This window comes from Gossypium arboreum, chromosome 3 (assembly GCF_025698485.1).
Source record: "Gossypium arboreum isolate Shixiya-1 chromosome 3, ASM2569848v2, whole genome shotgun sequence".
Taxonomy (NCBI): domain Eukaryota; kingdom Viridiplantae; phylum Streptophyta; class Magnoliopsida; order Malvales; family Malvaceae; genus Gossypium; species Gossypium arboreum.
Genome location: NC_069072.1, coordinates 135,734,076 through 135,752,432, shown reverse-complemented (window position 1 = coordinate 135,752,432; position 18,357 = coordinate 135,734,076). Strand labels below are relative to the sequence as shown.

The window sequence follows — 18,357 nt, the reverse complement described above, 5'->3', positions numbered from 1 at the left end:
TTTTTTGTAAATTTAAAATTTAGTCATTATTTTTAATTTTAAGCATTTAATCCTCTATTTTTAGATTTTAAAATTCAGGTCCAAATATTAATGTTGTTAAAATTATTTTCTTAAATTTAGATTTATTACAATGTCATTTTTTTAATTACATGGCTACTAATTGAATTTTTTATTTCAAAATATCACACCAATAAATTTAATAAAAATTAATAGTATTAACAATTGAAACTAAATTCTAAAATTGAAAAGTAGATAATTAAATTCTTGAAAATAAAGGTATAGAGAATTGAACCTAACAAACAAAGTGGCGAGCCTGAATTTTTTAGGACGAATTAAATTGTATATTTTTATAGTAAAAAAATTTATCATTTTAATAGCCTATATCTTTATAATTTTTAAACGATTAAATTAATTTTTTTTCTTTTTGAGAGTTAAAGTATAATTTTACTATTACTAATTTAAAATTTTATAAGTTATTAAAGGTCTAAATTAAAATTTTACCATTTTAAGGGCATAACCCCTAGGTCTCTACTACGCTCCGCCACTGTTAATAAATTTAATTTTATTATTTAAATTAGAAATAAGATTAAGAATTTATAAAAAGTAAAAATATTAAGCCAAAATAGAAGAATTAAAACTCACAAATTCCGTATAATACATAACTAATTGTAGAATTTAACCTAAAATAAATAAATGATATAAAAAGGTCTCAACCCTTTTGCATTCCATTGATTATGTCGAGATATCCTTTAAGATAATCAACAACTCTACTATAATCAGGGATATTGTCTTTGATCACAGGGTGTTCGCTGAAATGCCTCATCCATGCATGCAGGCGTGGAAAGGTATCCACTTTAATGAACTTCACTCCCATGACATCTTCCATAGGCGCAAAATAATGAATAACCATTCCAAAAACAAGATCAGCTATGCCAATTTGGTCACCCCCAAAGAACTTTTTGTCTCCAAGACCATGTTCCTCAATGGTTCTCAGAATTTTAAAGTTGTTGTCAATTGCCTTTTGTTGTTCTTCGCCGAATTTATGAAAGAATTCCCACATTGGTCGAATCTGCAAGCATAATATTAATAATGTTAGGGTCAAATATCATTGATAAGGTGTTCAAATTTCAGTTAAAATTAAATTAATTGATCAAATCGATCCAATTCAATTAATTAATCGATTAACCTATTTAATTCAGTCAGAGGTTGATTAATGATTTTTTAGAAGCTCAGTTATCAGTTAATTCAGTTCGAAATCGGGTAATTAATCGAATTAAACGAACTTAATAATAATAATTATTATTATATGTAGTAGTTAGTTCAGTTAGTTCGGTTAAATGAATATTATCAATTTATTTATTTTTTAATATATTTTATACTTGTTTTAACAAAAAAAACTAAAAACATATAAATTTCGATTCAATTAACGGTTAAAGGATTAAAAAGTTCAATTAATTTGATTAATATTAGTTCGGTTCGATTAACTATTTAAACACCCCTAATCGTCGATCTCTCTACAAATGTCTTGAAACTAGACTTGTTGATTGGATGTGTCAATTTAATTTTAAATCATGCCAAATCGAGTTTAATTTTTTTTTATTATCATTTCATGTTTCAATTATTTTGGATTTGAGTTGTTTGAAGTTTATGTCATTTTACGGTTCAGGCCACTTGGATTTTCTAGTTGGTTTTTTTTTAATCATTGAGTGATTTTTATTTGATTCATTTTAAATTACTTGCTTGATGCATTTTTGAGTTTGCATTAGGTGAATTATACCTATAAATTCTAATTCGAACTCCAATTAATTTGAATATAAATTTAAAAAAAAATTACACGACCTTAAAATGACCCAAACTCAAAATGAACTTAAAATCTTGTGAATAAGTAACCAGAATTTTACTTAAACCCGATATAACCTAACCCAAAAAAATTAACTAGTTAACCACAAAAAAAAAAATCATCCATCTTAAAACATTTTGAAATATTTTGATCTCAAAAGTTAATCCCAACACAAAATAACCCAAAATTTTAAAACCCGAACTAATCCCACCTAAATTGATCCAATCCAAAGCTAATTTAACACTCTCAATTGACACTATTTAAATTATTGACTTTTTATGATAAAATCAGATTGAATTAATTAAATTGAATTTTTAGATTCGAGTAGAGATGAATCACTTAGAAACAAACATAAACCCTACCTTAAAAACATAAAGAAAAAAGTAAATCAATCGAAGACCAAGGACAATAACAAGGAAACACACGACAAACTTCGAAGAACAAAACAAAACATCTTGATAACACATACCTTTTCATCAATGAATTTGGCCCAAAACCTGGCTACGGATCTCTCATAAGCATCTTTCGGCAGCAAAGGACTCTGTGGCCACACCTCATCTATGTATTCTAAAATAACCAATGACTCTGCAATTGGCTTTCCACCATGAACAAGCACTGGGATCTTCTTATAAGCCGGGTTGTACTTCAACAACAACTCGCTCTTATTGTGAGGGATATCTTCTTCAATGTATTCATAATCCACACCTTTAAGTTTCAAAGCCCAAATGACCCTTAGACTGAAAGGACTTGCCCAAAATCCAAACAACTTCACTTCATCATCCATGGTGTGTGAGGTTTGGTCTCTGGTTTGGTTGTTCTTGGTTAGCTTAAATGCAATTTTCAATCTCTGCATTAGGGGTTTTCTTTTTTCAAGCAAATGGAGTACACTTGGCTTGGATTGAATTTTCAACCCCAATCATTTGCGTCATGGATGATGCAACTGAAATGACTATGCTATGCTTTGCTGCAATTTATTCTTCACTTTAATAATATTTCTATGTTGATAACTAGGATAAACATGACATAATCAATAGATTATTTGCAATTAAGTCCTTAAATTGTGGGTTAATTTTAGTGTTTATATTTTAAAATTCAAAATTTAATTATGATGCAAATAGTAGTAGTTAAATATGTTAAGTAAAATTATACTATTAATTTTATACTATGCGTAAGTTGTGGATTTAATCTATATTTTTAATTTGGTTTTTAATCTTTATATTTTTCAAATTCAGCGTTGATTCAAATAGAAGTTTTAAATTCATCAACTGAAATAACATGATTTTTTTTTGAATATTATACGGAAATAACAAAACTAACATGATGTTACATATAAGATGATATGGTTGGTGCATAAAATTTTAGAAGTAGCAGAATTTACCTTAATGAATTTGATCGTTACTACTTAGGTTGGAACTGAAACTTCAAATTTCAAAAAGCATTAGGATATCAAATTAGAATATACGGATTAAATTACTACTTTATCTAAAATACAGTAGCTAATAGCAAAATTTGATCTTTAATAAATAATAGATTATGGCATTGGCATGCTTACTATGTGTTTGAAAAAAAAATATGTAAAAGATATATTTATAATAAAATACAAAAAAAAAAAGGGTTTGAAGAATATGATGTCTTAGATTTAAATTTCATCATTTGTGAATAGTTTTAACTTGAGGTGCTCATGGACTAGTTAGGGCATAATCAAAATTTTAGACTCATTTGTTAGGGTCGAGCTCGGCCCAACAAAAAAAATGGGCCTAAAATTCTGCTTAGTCCTGATTGGAAAAAAATGTTAAAATTGGGCCCGACTTGTATTTATTAATTTTTATATTATTTTTAATATAAAATTTTAAAATATATATAATATATTAAAATTACTAAAAATATTAAAATAAATATTTCCTAACAATTTAAAAATAAATTAGAAAAATATGTATACTTAAATAACACTAATATATGTGCAACTTAACAAGTAAATGCCTCTAAAGTAGTAATAAAATTAACAATAGAATAAGAGTTATATAATGACAACAAAATGGTAGAACATAATAGTGGAATTGTAGCAAAATAGTGAAAAAAAAGAGCAACAAAACAGTAAAAAGTTTTTTTTTTTTTGCATATTCAAGCCGGACCAGGCAAAAAAAGCCTTACACGAGAAAACAAATTTTATTTTTTACCTAAATTCATTTTTCAGGCCTATTTTTTTACGCAAACCCTCTTATTTTTCGGGTAAACCTTCGGCTCAGGCCATCTAATTTTAACTAGGCAATTAAATTAATATCGTTTGAGCGAGACTAAATTTGTAAAATTCAAAAAGTATAAAAACGAAATCTAATTAAAAGCTGAAGCTGATCAACTTAAAATACAAATACTGAATCCATAGCTTATGAAAAATAAAAAGAATTAAAGTATTTTTCATGATGCATCTTAAATTAATTGAGTTTGGTGACAATTAAAGTGTGGTTTTAACAAAATTAAACCAATCAATTGAATTAAAATTTGATAGTGAATCGATTTAATTCGTAATATATAATCGGAAAATATATTAAATTATTATGAAAAATTGAAATTAAATGATAGTAGTTCAATTGGTTATGTAATTTTTTCAAAATTGTTTTTTATTTAATTATTATTGAATGGGTTGTTTAAAAACTAACTTGGAAATAATTATGTGAGGATTTAACCCCAATCTAATTGTTATAATATTAATCCAAAGAATCCAAACTGATCTTTTTACAAAGACATTAATCCAAAGATGTTTTTATTTTAAATTAAAATATGTTATAACTTTTTCCGTAAATTTAAAATTTAGTTCTTGTATTGATATTTTAAGAATTTAAATTTTTAGATTTTAAAATTTAATTTCAATCATTAAAATTATTTTGATAAAATTTGATACCAAAGAGTATTTCTTTTATTTCAAAGCATTATACTAATAATTTAATAAAATAATAATACTGTCCATTGAACTTAAATTTTGAAATATGAATAAAAAATAATTAAATTTCCAAAAATAAAATACATATTTGAAATTTATAAAATTAGATGGATATATTACATATTTTAACATTATTTTTATCGCTAGCTTTTTCAAGAACTCATTAATAAGAGCGGCAAAATCTAATTCGATTAGAAAATTTGATAAAATTTAAATTTTGAATTAAATAGTTTGAGTTATTCGAATCAACTCGAATAAAACAATTAAAATTTTTGATTTAACTCAAATATGAATTAAACAATTGAATTATCCAAAAATCTGAATAAAAAAAATTATCATTTTAATAATTTTTTTGTTTCTAAAATTAAAAGTCAACTATTAAATTAAAAGGCAAAATTACATCATTTTATTAAATGCTTACCTATCAGCCTTACTTATATAGTTAAATAATTTTATACTCTGTCTACTAATTAAATAATTAATTTATATAAATACAATATTAAATATAAATAATAAAATTATTACCTCAAATTAACATTTTACTTGATTTAAAAATTATTTAATTTACATTCTCGAAATTTTTAACTAAATTCCACCTTGTGAACATCATTTACATCAGCTTGTGACATAAAAAATAATTGTAGTGATTATGTTGAAATCAAACACTAATTTTCAGTCACAGGAAACCACAATCCTTTTTGCATTATTTCCCAATTTTTAGTTCTTAAATTATCAAGAATTCATTTTTTTTATAGTGATTATGTTGAGACTTCAGATTTCCTATAAATTTTTCTTATTTTCAAGAAGTCTACAACTTCAGTGTAAATCGGGGATTTTGTCTTTGATCGTAGGGTGTTCGCTGAAATGCTTGATCCAAGCATGCAGCCGTGTGAAGCTATCGGCTTTGATAAACTTATATCCGACCATCTCTTCCATAGGCGCCAACATATGAATAACCATTCCAAAAACGAGTTCAGCCTCGCCAATTCCATTAAAGAGAGCAGCAGCGGCTGGCCTAAGCTAAGCTACCAAGCAAAAGAGGAAGAAGAAGAAGAAGAAGAGATGGTTTCAGTGTCAGGCATCTGCGCCAAAAGGGTAGCGGTGAGTGCAAGGCATCACATTCCAGGAAGGTTGGCTTCCACATTGGCCAAGGAGTTATTGAATGGCCAAAAATTAGTGGTGGTGAGATGTGAAGAGATTTGCATGTCGGGTGTATTAGTAGTATGAACCCTAAGCCTTCTTATGATCCCATCCACTTTTGTGCTCCTGCAAAGATCTCCAGCGTACCATTCGTGGGTGTGTTTTTCTTTTCGAGGTTTATTTTAGTGTGTTTTTGAAGTTCTTTATTTGGTGCTGTGAATGAAAATGATGGAATTTTCTGGGTTTTTTATGCTTGGTAATTTGGGAAGTGTTTATTATGAACTTTTTTTTCAAGGATTTTTAGCTATTTATTTGAAATTCTATTCTATGATTTGGGTATTGGAATATATTGTGAAGAACCAAAGGAATCTGTGAGTTTTGTTATGTTTGATATCAAAATTGATGATTGGTAGAGTTTGGTATTTATTCCTTATTATTAGAGATCTCTGAGTTTGTTATGCTTGAGGTGTATGGGTGAAGAAATGAATGAGAGTAGTATGGTGTGCTTGAGGTGTCATTATTGCTGAATTTAGAGAAAACTATTAGCTGAGAAGGTTATGAATCTTATGGTGCAAAGGCAATGTATTTGGCTTCAGGATATATGAAGTAAAGTATATAACTCAGCTTCACTTTTATTTTCCTTATGGTAATTGATATATGCTTTGATTGCAAGATGATTCCTCACAGGATCAAGCGTGGAGCAGCTGCTTTTGCTCGCTTGAAGGCTTATGAGAGGATTCCAGCGACAGGTCCTGATGCTTTCAAGTGAGCTTTTGAGTAGTCGGTTTCTTTTGCCGAATTTAGAATTTGATTTACATACTTGCTTCAATGGCTAATTTGTCATGTTTCCAATGTTTTCTTTGTTCTTTCGGTTTTTTAAATTGGTGGAGAAAATAGCGTTACCCTGGAGTAAATATGACATAAAACATTGAATGGTTTTGGTTGAAGTAAAACCACCAAACTTCACTTCAAATGCATTGTTGTCTAGTGTTTCTAGTTCATGCTTTTGATTGAATCCTTCAGTTGGTTAGGTTGATGGTCCTCCTGAGAAGAAAGCCGAGCCAGAGCCCTCATTCGAGACCAGCAAGAGTAGTTCCTGCTCAGGAGAAGTTCATCAAGTTTCTAGAAGACAGCCAATATGCACCCGTGAAGTTGGCACCATCTGGTTTTGTTCTTACTTCTTAGAGACCTGCACCCTAATGAACCGGAGGCGCTGTCCCTAACCAAAGCGCTTGTGTCTGTGGCTTCTCCAGCAAGTGGATCAGCAGCAGGTCAACAGAATTCCTCATCAGCTATGGCCATCAATGATGGACCTCAGCCCCCTCAACCTTTTGAGTTCACATCCTGATCTTGCCCTGGTTTCGGGTCGGCGATAGTTTTTAGAGACAAACGGTGTTTTGTGCATGGGATGAGAGATGTTCCCTACTTTACATGTGTTAAATTGATTACCCTTTTGTGCATGGCTTTGCATTTCAATTGATGCTGTTCCCATTGTTTTTACTTTTCTTTTTATTTAGAAATTGTTATATAAATGATCATCCATTATTCTCATTTTAATTTAAGCTGAAAATTGTAATATTTATTTTGAATATTACAATGGCTAGAACTACACATAATCCTATTATATTCACAAGTGAACTTATATCAATTTAATCAGGAAAATTACTAGAAAACTATTTTTAATAAAGTAATAAATATTAATACAATGGTGTTTTCGTCTTTTGCTATTTGTACATGAAATGCTTAAATAAAAGCCCTGAAAGTTAGATGTATAAAGATTAAGCCTGAGTTTATACGAAAACTTAGTTTACCGCTCTACGTCTAAATAATATTGACAAAAAAAAAATACTAAATAAACTTTTTTATAAATATAATTTTAATATTAGTTTTTTTTTCACTCGTGGATATAACAATATTCGATATTTTTGAAATTGAAAGTCGATTAATATAATTTTGAATTTCCAAAATGAAAATCAACTTGATTTAACAGTTTTACCCGACCTACAACTTAACAAAACTAAAATAGACGAATTCAATCACTTTAGTCCGTTTAACTTAACTATTCCACACCCATTTTTGCCCCTTCACTGGCTAGGCTTTGAATGAAACGTGGAGAGCAAGCAACGAAATTTTCTGAAGAAAACTATACTCTCCTATTTGCTTTTTCCTCCTTATACTTTCTTCTGATGTTTCTTTCTTCTTTCTTTCTTTGTTTGCTTAATAATATCTGTATGTAAATTCTTAGAATTCTTTTGCTACTTGAAATTTGGGCAAAGCATCAACCTATTCATTTCTTTAAGAAGACCAAAACCAACACCCAAGAAAATAATCTACTAACCATGAGGCCTGAAATAATTTGATGAAGCAATTTCATTTTTGTTCTTCATCTTCTAAATAATTTCACAGTATCTGAGAGTTGGAAAGAAAGAAAGATGGAAATTCAACATTTCAGCCATCTCCATCCTTTGGTCTTCATCCAAGATCACAGTGTTGCAAGCAAAGCATGTCTTTGCCTTGGTTGTGAGAAGCCTGTAGAGGGCTGGAGCTACGGCTGCAATCAATGTGAGTTTTATCTTCATAAGGGATGTGCTGAGTTAGAGTTAGCCCCCCAGATTCAGCATCCTTTTCACCCCGAACACCCTCTCACTCTTTTGCCACAATCACCTTATGGGGGCGCAAACTGGTGCAGTTTGTGTTGTAAGATATTTCAGGGCTTTGCTTATAATTGTTATGATTGTGAGTTTGATCTGCACATCAATTGTGCTTTGATTCAATCATCCATTGCTGCAAATTTTCCTAATTCTTTGCATCCCCATCCTTTACACTTCATTCAAAACCATAACAAGGAAGTCGAGCCTGATTGCACCGGTTGTCAAAAACCAATATCTGGTCCATTTTACTAATGTTCAGATTGCACGGTTCCATTTAAGCTTCATAAGGAATGTGCTGAACTACCGCTTGAGATTAATCACCCCTCTGACCGTAAGCATCCTCTTACTCTCTTGCCACAACCGCCTACTCATCCCCAGAAATGTAGTTGCTATTTGTGCAGAATCCAATGGAAGGGGTTTGTTTATTCCTGCTCTCTATGCAACTTTGATCTTTCACTTGATGATTTTCTTTTTTCACCACCAACAATCACAGTTGCAAGTCATGAACACCCGTGGATGCTTGTATCTAGAAAAATGTCGTTTGTTTGTGATTTTTGCGGCACTGACGGGGATCACTCCCCTTATCACTGTGATACATGTGTACTTTTTGTCCACAAGAATTGCATTTCATTGCCACGCCACATCATGATAACACGACATCGTCACACGATTTCTCTTTGGTATTCTTTTCGACAGAATCAAATTGAGGATTGGATGTGCAAAATTTGTTACGAAGAAGTTGATATAAGTTATGGTCATTACCGTTGTCCTGCTTCTCGTTGCTGTTATATTGCTCATGTACGATGTGCAACTGATAAAGCAATATGGGATGGAAGAATTATGCCGAAAGGCTATGATGAGAGGTCCGGGGAAGTGCGGCATGAACCTTTGAATTTGATTACTGACATCGTTGAACAAATTCGTATTGGAGAGCTAGTGGTAGCAAGTGAGATAAAGCATTCCTATCATGATCATAATTTAAGACTCACGTTTAGTGGGAAGACCAAAGATGACGATAGTCAGTGTGATGGGTGCATGAGACCTATATCAACTCCTTTTTATGGTTGTGAGCAATGCAAGTTCTTTCTCCACAAAGATTGCGCTAAATTGCCTAAACAAATGCCACACCCATTTCACAAGCATTTACTTACTCTCTCAAACACACACAATGAGGATGGTTATTCATGGTGCAGTGCTTGTGATCGTTGGTATCAAGGATTTCAATACCAATGCTGTGAAGGAGATTGCAGCTTCGAAATTGACATTGAATGTATGTTATTGTCAGAAACCTTGAAGCATCCAAGTCATGATGAGCATTCACTCTTTCTTGTCCACAACAAACAGGAAACGAGTTGCAGTGCTTGTTTCAAAAGACTAGACTCAGGGGATGTTGCATATAGATGCATGAAGCGCTGTGATTTCAGTTTAGATGTAGGTTGTGCAACACTACCACTCACTGCTTGGTACAAGTATGACAGGCATCCTCTTACTTTAACTTATTCTGATGATTCTGAGCCTTCTCAACTTTACTGTGATCTCTGCGAGAAAGAAAGAGAGCCAAATTGTTGGTTTTACTATTGTGCTGATTGTGATAACTCTCTTCATCTCAATTGTGCTATTGGGGATCTCCCATATATGAAGCTTGGGAACAAATTCAAATATTATCGTCATAAACATCCATTCACTGTTGTGAAAAACATCTGGAATGGCCCTCCATGTAAGGGATGTCGTGAGGTTTGCAATGGGCAGGCCCTAGAATGTAAAGAATCTGAATGCAACTTTACCGTCCACAGAGATTGCCTTTGGAGACTCAATCGAATCATTTGAATGATATTCCACTCAAGTTTAAGAAACAGAGAAGACGTAAGATGAGAGGTGTGTAGTGTTCTGTGGAAGGGTGTAGCAGATTTGGTAAAAATGTGTGATGGCCTTAGTTGTTGTAATCTGCATTATGTTATGTTTATGATAGTTGTTTGAGCAGTAGAATGTTGTGTTAGATGAAACATGATTTGTAACTACACATCTTTATCTTTCATTTTTCTATTCGATTCTTGTCCTTTCAACTTTTATCTAAAATTACTACTGAGATTGAAGAATTGGTTTCTAGTTTGTCATAAGAAAATATTTTTATTATCTGAACCATGAAAATACTAAAATAATAAACATAATTTTGAGTTTCGAAATTTAAATAGAAAATCATTCCTCCATTCATAAAAATTATGAGTGATAGTTAAGACCATGAAATGTATAAATGGTTTCTCATTTTTTATTATCTATAAATCTTTATTTACTTATTTATTATTTTTGCAAAGTGGAAATGTATGAGGTTTGTGACATAAATCAATCAAGATTTTGTGACCTTAAATCAACCGGCCATAAAAAAAGTGTAAATATGTTTTAGCTTTACAATTTAGGTTAATTTTATTTCGCTTAATCAACAATTATTTGTACTCCATATTCAAAATAATATTATTATGCCTAAAGTCTAGTAAAGAATTTTTTTTTAGATCTTTTTCTAAATTTTTGAATTTTCGATCAGATTTTATTGTAATTTCATTTCAAAGATAAATCAACACTTTTCACAACTTAGAAAAGAATAAAGTCAATTTAGACAAAAAGTCCTTTTTTTCTTGTTCAATTGCACCTATCTTAGTTTTATTTAAGTATAAAGATTTTTATTTTAATTTATTTTCAATTTATTGGGAAATATTTATTTTAATATTTTAAGTGTATTTGGTGTATTATATTTTTAGAAATTTTTATATAAAAATAAAATAAAAATTAATACGAGTGGGTCAGATCAAACCTATCAGTTGGGCCTATGTAATAGCTGACTTTCAATGATGTCGGGAATAGTGGTTCGAGACCACTAAATTCAAAAAATAAGCTCATAAATTTATTTATTTAATACTTATAAGCCAAATGTGATTTTTGAGAGATTTTTAAATTAGTAATTTGTGTTTTATAAAGATTTATTAAGTCAAGAAATTGAGGAAAATAGGTATCGAGATCTCGATTTTATAAATTGAGCCGTAAATATTTTTATAAATATTTACGGAGTATCAATAAGGTAGTATTAAAATTTTGTCAGAAAATTTTAACGTTTGGGTGGTTAATTAAATAAAAAGGACTAAATTAAAAAAGATGTAAAAGTTGCTTAAAGGATTAAATAACTCAATTGTCAAATGAAGAAGGACCTAAAGTGAAAATAATCCTATAGGAAATATTTTGGGCGGCAATAGCTGAGAAAAATCAGGAAATGGGTGAAATAAGGGCAAAATTGGAAAATTACCAAAATTTACTAAATAAAAATGGGACCAAATGGGAATATCTAGAATTCTCTTCAATTCTCTTCATTTTCATCAGCTGAAAAACAGCCATGGAAGAGGGTTCAAGCTGGTTTTCATACTCTAGCTTCATGTAAGTTTAATTCTTGCTTTCTCCTTGAAATTTCTATGTTTTTGGACTTTTACAATTGGGTCCAACTTACTATTTCATTAGTTTTTGATTCCATGGCTAATTTTTAAAGTTTTTATGGATGAATTCTGGAAGAATATGATGAATAAATGTATAATTGAAGCTTTATTTTTGATATATGATAATTTTATCAAGTAAAATTTATGAAAATTGATTTTAAGACCTAATTGTGAAAGAGTTTGGAAATAGGGTCTAGTGCTAAATTTCAAATTTTCAAGGGGCTAAGAACTAGTTTAAAATGATAGAATAAAGCATTAATTAAGAAAATTTAGCTCAATTGAGGGGTTGATTGAGCAAGGACTGAATTGTATGAACTGTGAAATTTGGGGCAAAATGGAAATCAACCTTTTGCACTAAAACTGTTTTGGACAGCAGCAGTAATCTAATTTTGAAAAATCACTAAAAATTGTAGAAATCAAATTATAGGATGAATAAAATATGAAATTAAAGCTTATTGAGTCTAGTTTCTTATAAAAGAAACAATATAAGCAATGGAATTTTTGATCATGAGTTATAATAAATTTTGTTAGACAACATCAGAATAATTTTGGGTTCCCCTATTTTTATTTGGGAAAATCATTAAAAATTGTAAAAAAATAATTATGAGTTATAATTTACATGCTTATAATCCTTAATGAGTCTATTTTCAAAAGAAACAAACGGGAACATCATCCGAATTCCGTATAAGGAGATACTTAATTTTTAGTAAAGAAAGGTCGAAGCTGTCAAAAAGCAGAACAGGGATAACTTTGAAGAATAAACTGTACTTATTGACTAATCTATAAATTCTAAGAATTTTGTGGTAAGAAGATATGTGAGTCTAGTTTCAGGAAAAATTAGCGGATCTTAATTTGGAGTTCTGTAGCTCCAGATATAAATAATTTAGTGACTATGACACAGGTGGATAATTTGAATATTCACATAAGTAATTAGTGAAAATTATGGATAAGGCTACTTACAAATGTGTTAATTATACCTAGGATGTGGATGGAGAGGAGGATGAGGAAAAATATATGAATGACTTGTGTATAAATTGATCACATATCCGATTATAAACAATGAACGTTGAATTAGTAATGATATAATGTTTTATTTCATATATTCATTATTAAATTGTAAATACTGAAAAAGTATGAAAATTGAACTAAATGTTCAAATTGAGTGGAACGCAGGGTTGAGTACTTTCGTTCAGTGGCTAAGACGAATTGACGGAAAAGACCATGGTTGGACCATGGCAACATGTGAAATGTGATTTCCATATAAGACCATAGCTGGGCTATGGTGTCGGAGAGATGTGATTATATGCTTCCGTATAAGACTATATCTGGGATATGACATCGGTGTGATATATGCTACTGTATAAGACCATATCTGGGATATGACATCAGTGAGATATGCGATTTGTGTAAGACCATAGCTGGGCTATGACATCGATATGTGATATGTGATTACGTGTAAGACCATAGCTGGGCTATGGCATTGATATGTGATCCGTGTAAGACCATAGCTGGGCTATGGCATCGATATGTGATATGTGATTCCGTGTAAGACCATAGTTGAACTATGACATCGAGAAAACGAAGTACTCAATTCCGTAAGACGTTCGCTAATTTGACAAAGTTTAGTAAGTGTTACATGGAACTATGTAATATAAGGAAGTACGAGTTGATATGACATGAGTATAGAACTTGGTTGATGAATGAATTCATTTGTGATTATATAATTGTTCATCTTGAGTGTACTGTCCATATGAATTGATATTTTAAATGATTTAATGAATAAAGTTCCAACATGGAATAAACTGAACATGAGGCATTGATTTATGAATATGGAATATGTTTGATAAATGTGTTCATTCATAATTATGGAATTATGTATCTCATGTGTATTATTTAAATAAAGATGATATTTTAAATACTTTGGTTATTTAAGCTCAAATATGAAATAGTATTAAATCAAGATAAGTTGTTATGAAAATATATTTAAATTACAGAGATATGGCTGATGTATATTAATTGATTAGTCAATCTTGGCTTATGAATGATATAACTGTAACTAGCCATTGGTATGGCTTGTATTTAGTAAGTTTGAGATTCAAATTATTATGATTTTATTATGATTGATATGGCTACGAAATGAACAAACGATGATAATTATAAGGCTTGGTTGAATACCTTAAATTGATTCATAAATGTATTAAAATGTTGTTGAAGATAAATGATTAAACGGGTGAGAAATATGGCTTGGAAAATAGCCAAAGTGTTAGCCACACAGGCTGAGACACAACCGTGTGTCTCAACCGTGTGAGGGACACCGCTTGGAGACACAGGCGTGTGGCCCAGCCGTGTGGTTCTATTTGCATGCTGACGTCATAAACAGAAAGTTACATGTCCTGAGGACACGGGCGTGTCAATGACACACGGGCGTGTCCCTATGTCCACAGGGGCGTGTGACCCTGTTTCTTGGGAAAATTTCCTAAGTTTTTTTAATTCTTCTCAGAGCTCTCAGTTTAGTCCCAAATTAATTCCAATGTATGTTTTGGGTTTCGTAAACCCAATTAAGGGACGACATGCATGTGTTTGAAAAGTTTGATTTAAAAGAAATTTTATGGCTCGATTTTTGTATGTATGTGTTTGTTTAGGTTCAGTAATGCCTCGTACCTTATCCCGGCATCGAATACGGGTAAGGGGTGTTATAGCCTAAAAATTTGTTAAGGCCTGACCCGATCCGACCCATAGACACCTCTATTTTAAACCATCTTCTTTGCTGATTTAGGCTTAAGTAAAGGGATGTGTTTAAGCGAGGAGATAGAAAGGAAAAAAAATCCGACAAATAAAAATAAAAATCTTGGTTGCAAAGAGAAACATAATATTGTAGGGGGCGGATGTAGCCAAGTGGATCAAGGCAGTGGATTGTGAATCCACCATGTGCTGGTTCAATTCCCGTCGTTCGCCCATTTTTTTTACTTTAAAAATATATATTTTTATTTTTGTAAAGACGCAGAAAGAAATAATCTCTCCTATTTACTCCATCGACGAAGAATCAAATTATCACTATATTTATTCCTTTTTCTACTTCTTCCAAGTGCAGGATAACCCCAAAGGGTTGCAGGTTTTTTTCTACCAATTGGAGCCCTCCCTTCACCACCCCTATGGGGATGGTCTATAGGGTTCATAACTACTCCTCTTACTACAAGACGCTTACCTAGCCAACATTTAGATTCGGCTCTACCGAAACTTTTCTGGTTCACCCCAACATTCCCTACCTGTCCGACTATTGTTGAGTAGTTTTTAGATATCAAACGGACCTCCCCATAAGGTAATTTTAATGTGGCCGATTTCCCCTCCTTTGCAATCAGTTTCAATCAAATTCTTTATAACTTGTTAAAAAAAATTTCGGATCAACGTATTGATAAAAGAATGATAATGACATATTCAACCCCTATACTTTATAAAAATATCTAGTATGGTATCTTCATTTTTAAAATATCAATTTTGACACTTAAACTTTAATTTCATTTATTATTGTGATATATCCTTCTAATGGAGTTAAAATCTTACATCACTTTGAATGCAACCAATTGTATGTTGCCATTGGGCACTATTAGTTTGAAAAAATTTAATCAAAGTCAAGGGATTTGAAAATAATTATATGAAAAATGGTTTTAAAAGCAAAAGGGGAAAAAAATTAAGACCAACCCAAGCCCGGCACAATTTAGCCCATCGACTCATCTACCCTAAACTTAAACTTTGCTTTCACACTACCTAATTCAATCTTTCGCTTAATATAAAAATTGCTGTCTAAATTATACATGTTTTCTCAAATGCATTTTTAAACTTTTTTTTTTGTCAATTTGAGTATTTAAACTATTTTTTTCCTCACATTGGTACCCTCATTAGTTATCCCTTAATTCGATAGGTGGAATAAAAATAACATATAAATTAATTTTCGGAGAGATGGCTGAGTGGTTGATAGCTCCAGTCTTGAAAACCGGTATAGTTCGAAACAAAAAACTATTGATGGTTCAAATCCTTCTCTCTTCTTTTGCTCGATGAATAGATTTCTTTCTTTATTGCTTTTTCCTGGCTTCTTAATTAAGAATCTTAATATTAATAAAAGGTAATGGATCGACTGGGTGGAATAACTGAGCTAGAAAAAAATTAGATAGAAAATGAGTTGAAACGAAAGGAAAACATAATACTTTTTAAATATCACCTAATTCCCTCAATATATATAGTGTAATCAAATTGATTCTTACCTTAAGCATTTGATCTCTTGTCTCAGTTATCTTAGTTAAGAGGAGCCATGGAAAGAACTAGCTCAAAATCACTATCAATTCCTTTTTCAAATCCCGTTGCAACTGCGCGAGCTCTTCCCGCATTCCATAAATGACCCATGAATAGGAAGAATCCAGAACAAAATGAGAGGTAGTTAACCAACTTCTCAGAGAGACATAATTAACTGCATTGATCTCGATAGCTACGCCACCTATATAATTTAAAGACCCTAAAGGAGTATGCGTAATATGTTTCTCAAAATGACATTCTTGCCAAAGTTGTATGCCTTTTTTCAACCTACTTAAGTCCAAACCATTGAGACCTTTTAGAGGTTCTAACCAAGGAGCTTGTAGATCCTAAAAACGCATACTTTCCCCTCCAAAAATAACTTCTTCAATCGGGGAAGGTGTTAGATATTTACCTAACCCAGTAGGCCATTAAGCGAATCCCACGTTAGCCCCAAGACGTTGGTCTTTAACTAGAAAAGCTAATGCTTGTGCTTATAAGCTTTTGGTCCAGTAGGCCAGTAAAACTATAACACCTCTAACCTGTATCCAACACCGGGACAAGGTTCGAGGCGTTATTGGACTTAAACATTCACAACATGTAAAACCGGGCCACAAAATTTTTGTCCAAAATTAAAACATCTTAAACACATGCATATCGTCCCTTATGCAGGCCTTCGAAGCCTATAATATACATTGGGGTGGTTCGGGACTAAACCAAGAACTTTGAAAATCTATGGGCAAATTAACTAATTTTCTTGCTTCGGAGAGTCACACGCCCGTGTGGATTGGGCCGTGTGGTCACACACGTCTGTGTAGCTTGGGACACGCCCGCGTCCTGTGCCCATGGAGCTCTTTGTCCATTTGGTCATGAACAAGCTAGGGTCACACGGCCAAGGCACACGCCCGTGTGCTTAAGCCGTGTGTCACATACGGCCTAAACACACGCTCATGTATTCAAGGCTATTTTCTAAGCCAATTGTCACCCTTAATTACCTACATACACTTATACATTTTTATAGTAATTGACATGGCATATTTGAGTAATTATATATTCACAATCAAGACACAAGCATGGCATTCTCACAACAACACATAACATATTACTAACCATGCATAACACACAAGCATATGCACATCACCAATATCAGACATAACATGAATAGCTAGATTTATAAGTCAGAATCATTAGCTCACTAAAGGCCAATATATTTGGCCAAATTATACTAACACATGTTATAAAACTAGATCTCTATACATGCCACTCACTTGATAATTCTAGCATAAATGTTTATACTCTCAAGGTGTTAGCTTAATAGTGTTATGTTGCCTCCGACGGTCTCCAACCCTGAGGTAACCTGACAACACTAAAAGAAATGGAAAGGAGGGGGTAAGCTTTACGCTTAGTAAGCTCGCATGAAAATAAGCAATTTACTAACATGCTTTCCATAGTAAAACTAACCCAATTGTACATTTACACATGTTCTAGTTAAGCTATTTTCTTGAGTCACAGTCACTAAATCATTTATATCTGGAGTTACGGAACTCCAAATTAAGATTCGTAAATTTTCCCAAAAATTGGACTCATATATATTTCCACCATAAAATTTTAAGAATTTTTAGTCCAGCTAATAAGTACAGTTTATTATTCAAAATCTTCCCTATTTTGCTATTTGATAGCTTCGACCTTTCTTCACTAAAATTTATTTATCTCATAGTACGAGACTCGGATAATGTTCCTGTCTCTTTCTCCTAAAAGTATACTCATTAAGGATTTTATTCATATGATTTCTAACTCATAATTATTTTTTTACAATTTCTAGTGATTTTCCCAAGTCAGAACAGGAGATTTCGAACTCATTCTGACTCTGTCTCACAAGAATTAAAATACCTCATAATAAAAAATTATTTTTCTCACATCGTTTTTTTTATGTGAAACTAGACTCATTAAGCTTTAATTTCATATATTATTTAGCCTCTAATTTGACTTCCACCATTCATGGTGATTTTTCAAAGTTGGGCTACTGCT

The 18,357-nt window shown here is 31.6% G+C and overlaps 2 protein-coding genes and 2 long non-coding RNA genes across 4 annotated transcripts; 3 read left to right on the top strand and 1 right to left on the bottom strand.

Annotated features, from left to right (window-relative positions):
* Positions 1 to 593: 593 nt before the first annotated feature.
* LOC108475621 (glutathione S-transferase U7-like) lies at positions 594 to 2,802 on the bottom strand. The gene is made up of 2 exons (XM_017777605.2): positions 2,310 to 2,802; positions 594 to 1,069 (listed from the first exon to the last, which is right to left on the bottom strand). Exons 1-2 carry the CDS (start codon positions 2,691 to 2,693, stop codon positions 710 to 712), a joined length of 744 nt encoding a protein of 247 aa, XP_017633094.1. The 5' UTR covers positions 2,694 to 2,802; the 3' UTR covers positions 594 to 709.
* Positions 2,803 to 5,383: 2,581 nt separating this feature from the next.
* LOC128290661 (uncharacterized) lies at positions 5,384 to 7,475 on the top strand. The gene is made up of 3 exons (XR_008280446.1): positions 5,384 to 6,074; positions 6,606 to 6,683; positions 6,942 to 7,475. It is a non-coding gene; the product is annotated as an uncharacterized LOC128290661 (long non-coding RNA).
* A 1,144-nt stretch (positions 7,476 to 8,619) lies between these two features.
* On the top strand, positions 8,620 to 10,645 carry LOC108475310 (uncharacterized). The gene has a single exon (XM_053026396.1). It carries the CDS (start codon positions 9,086 to 9,088, stop codon positions 10,394 to 10,396), a length of 1,311 nt encoding a protein of 436 aa, XP_052882356.1. The 5' UTR covers positions 8,620 to 9,085; the 3' UTR covers positions 10,397 to 10,645.
* Positions 10,646 to 11,907: 1,262 nt separating this feature from the next.
* LOC128290211 (uncharacterized) lies at positions 11,908 to 13,769 on the top strand. The gene is made up of 2 exons (XR_008279855.1): positions 11,908 to 11,989; positions 13,219 to 13,769. It is a non-coding gene; the product is annotated as an uncharacterized LOC128290211 (long non-coding RNA).
* Positions 13,770 to 18,357: the final 4,588 nt, after the last annotated feature.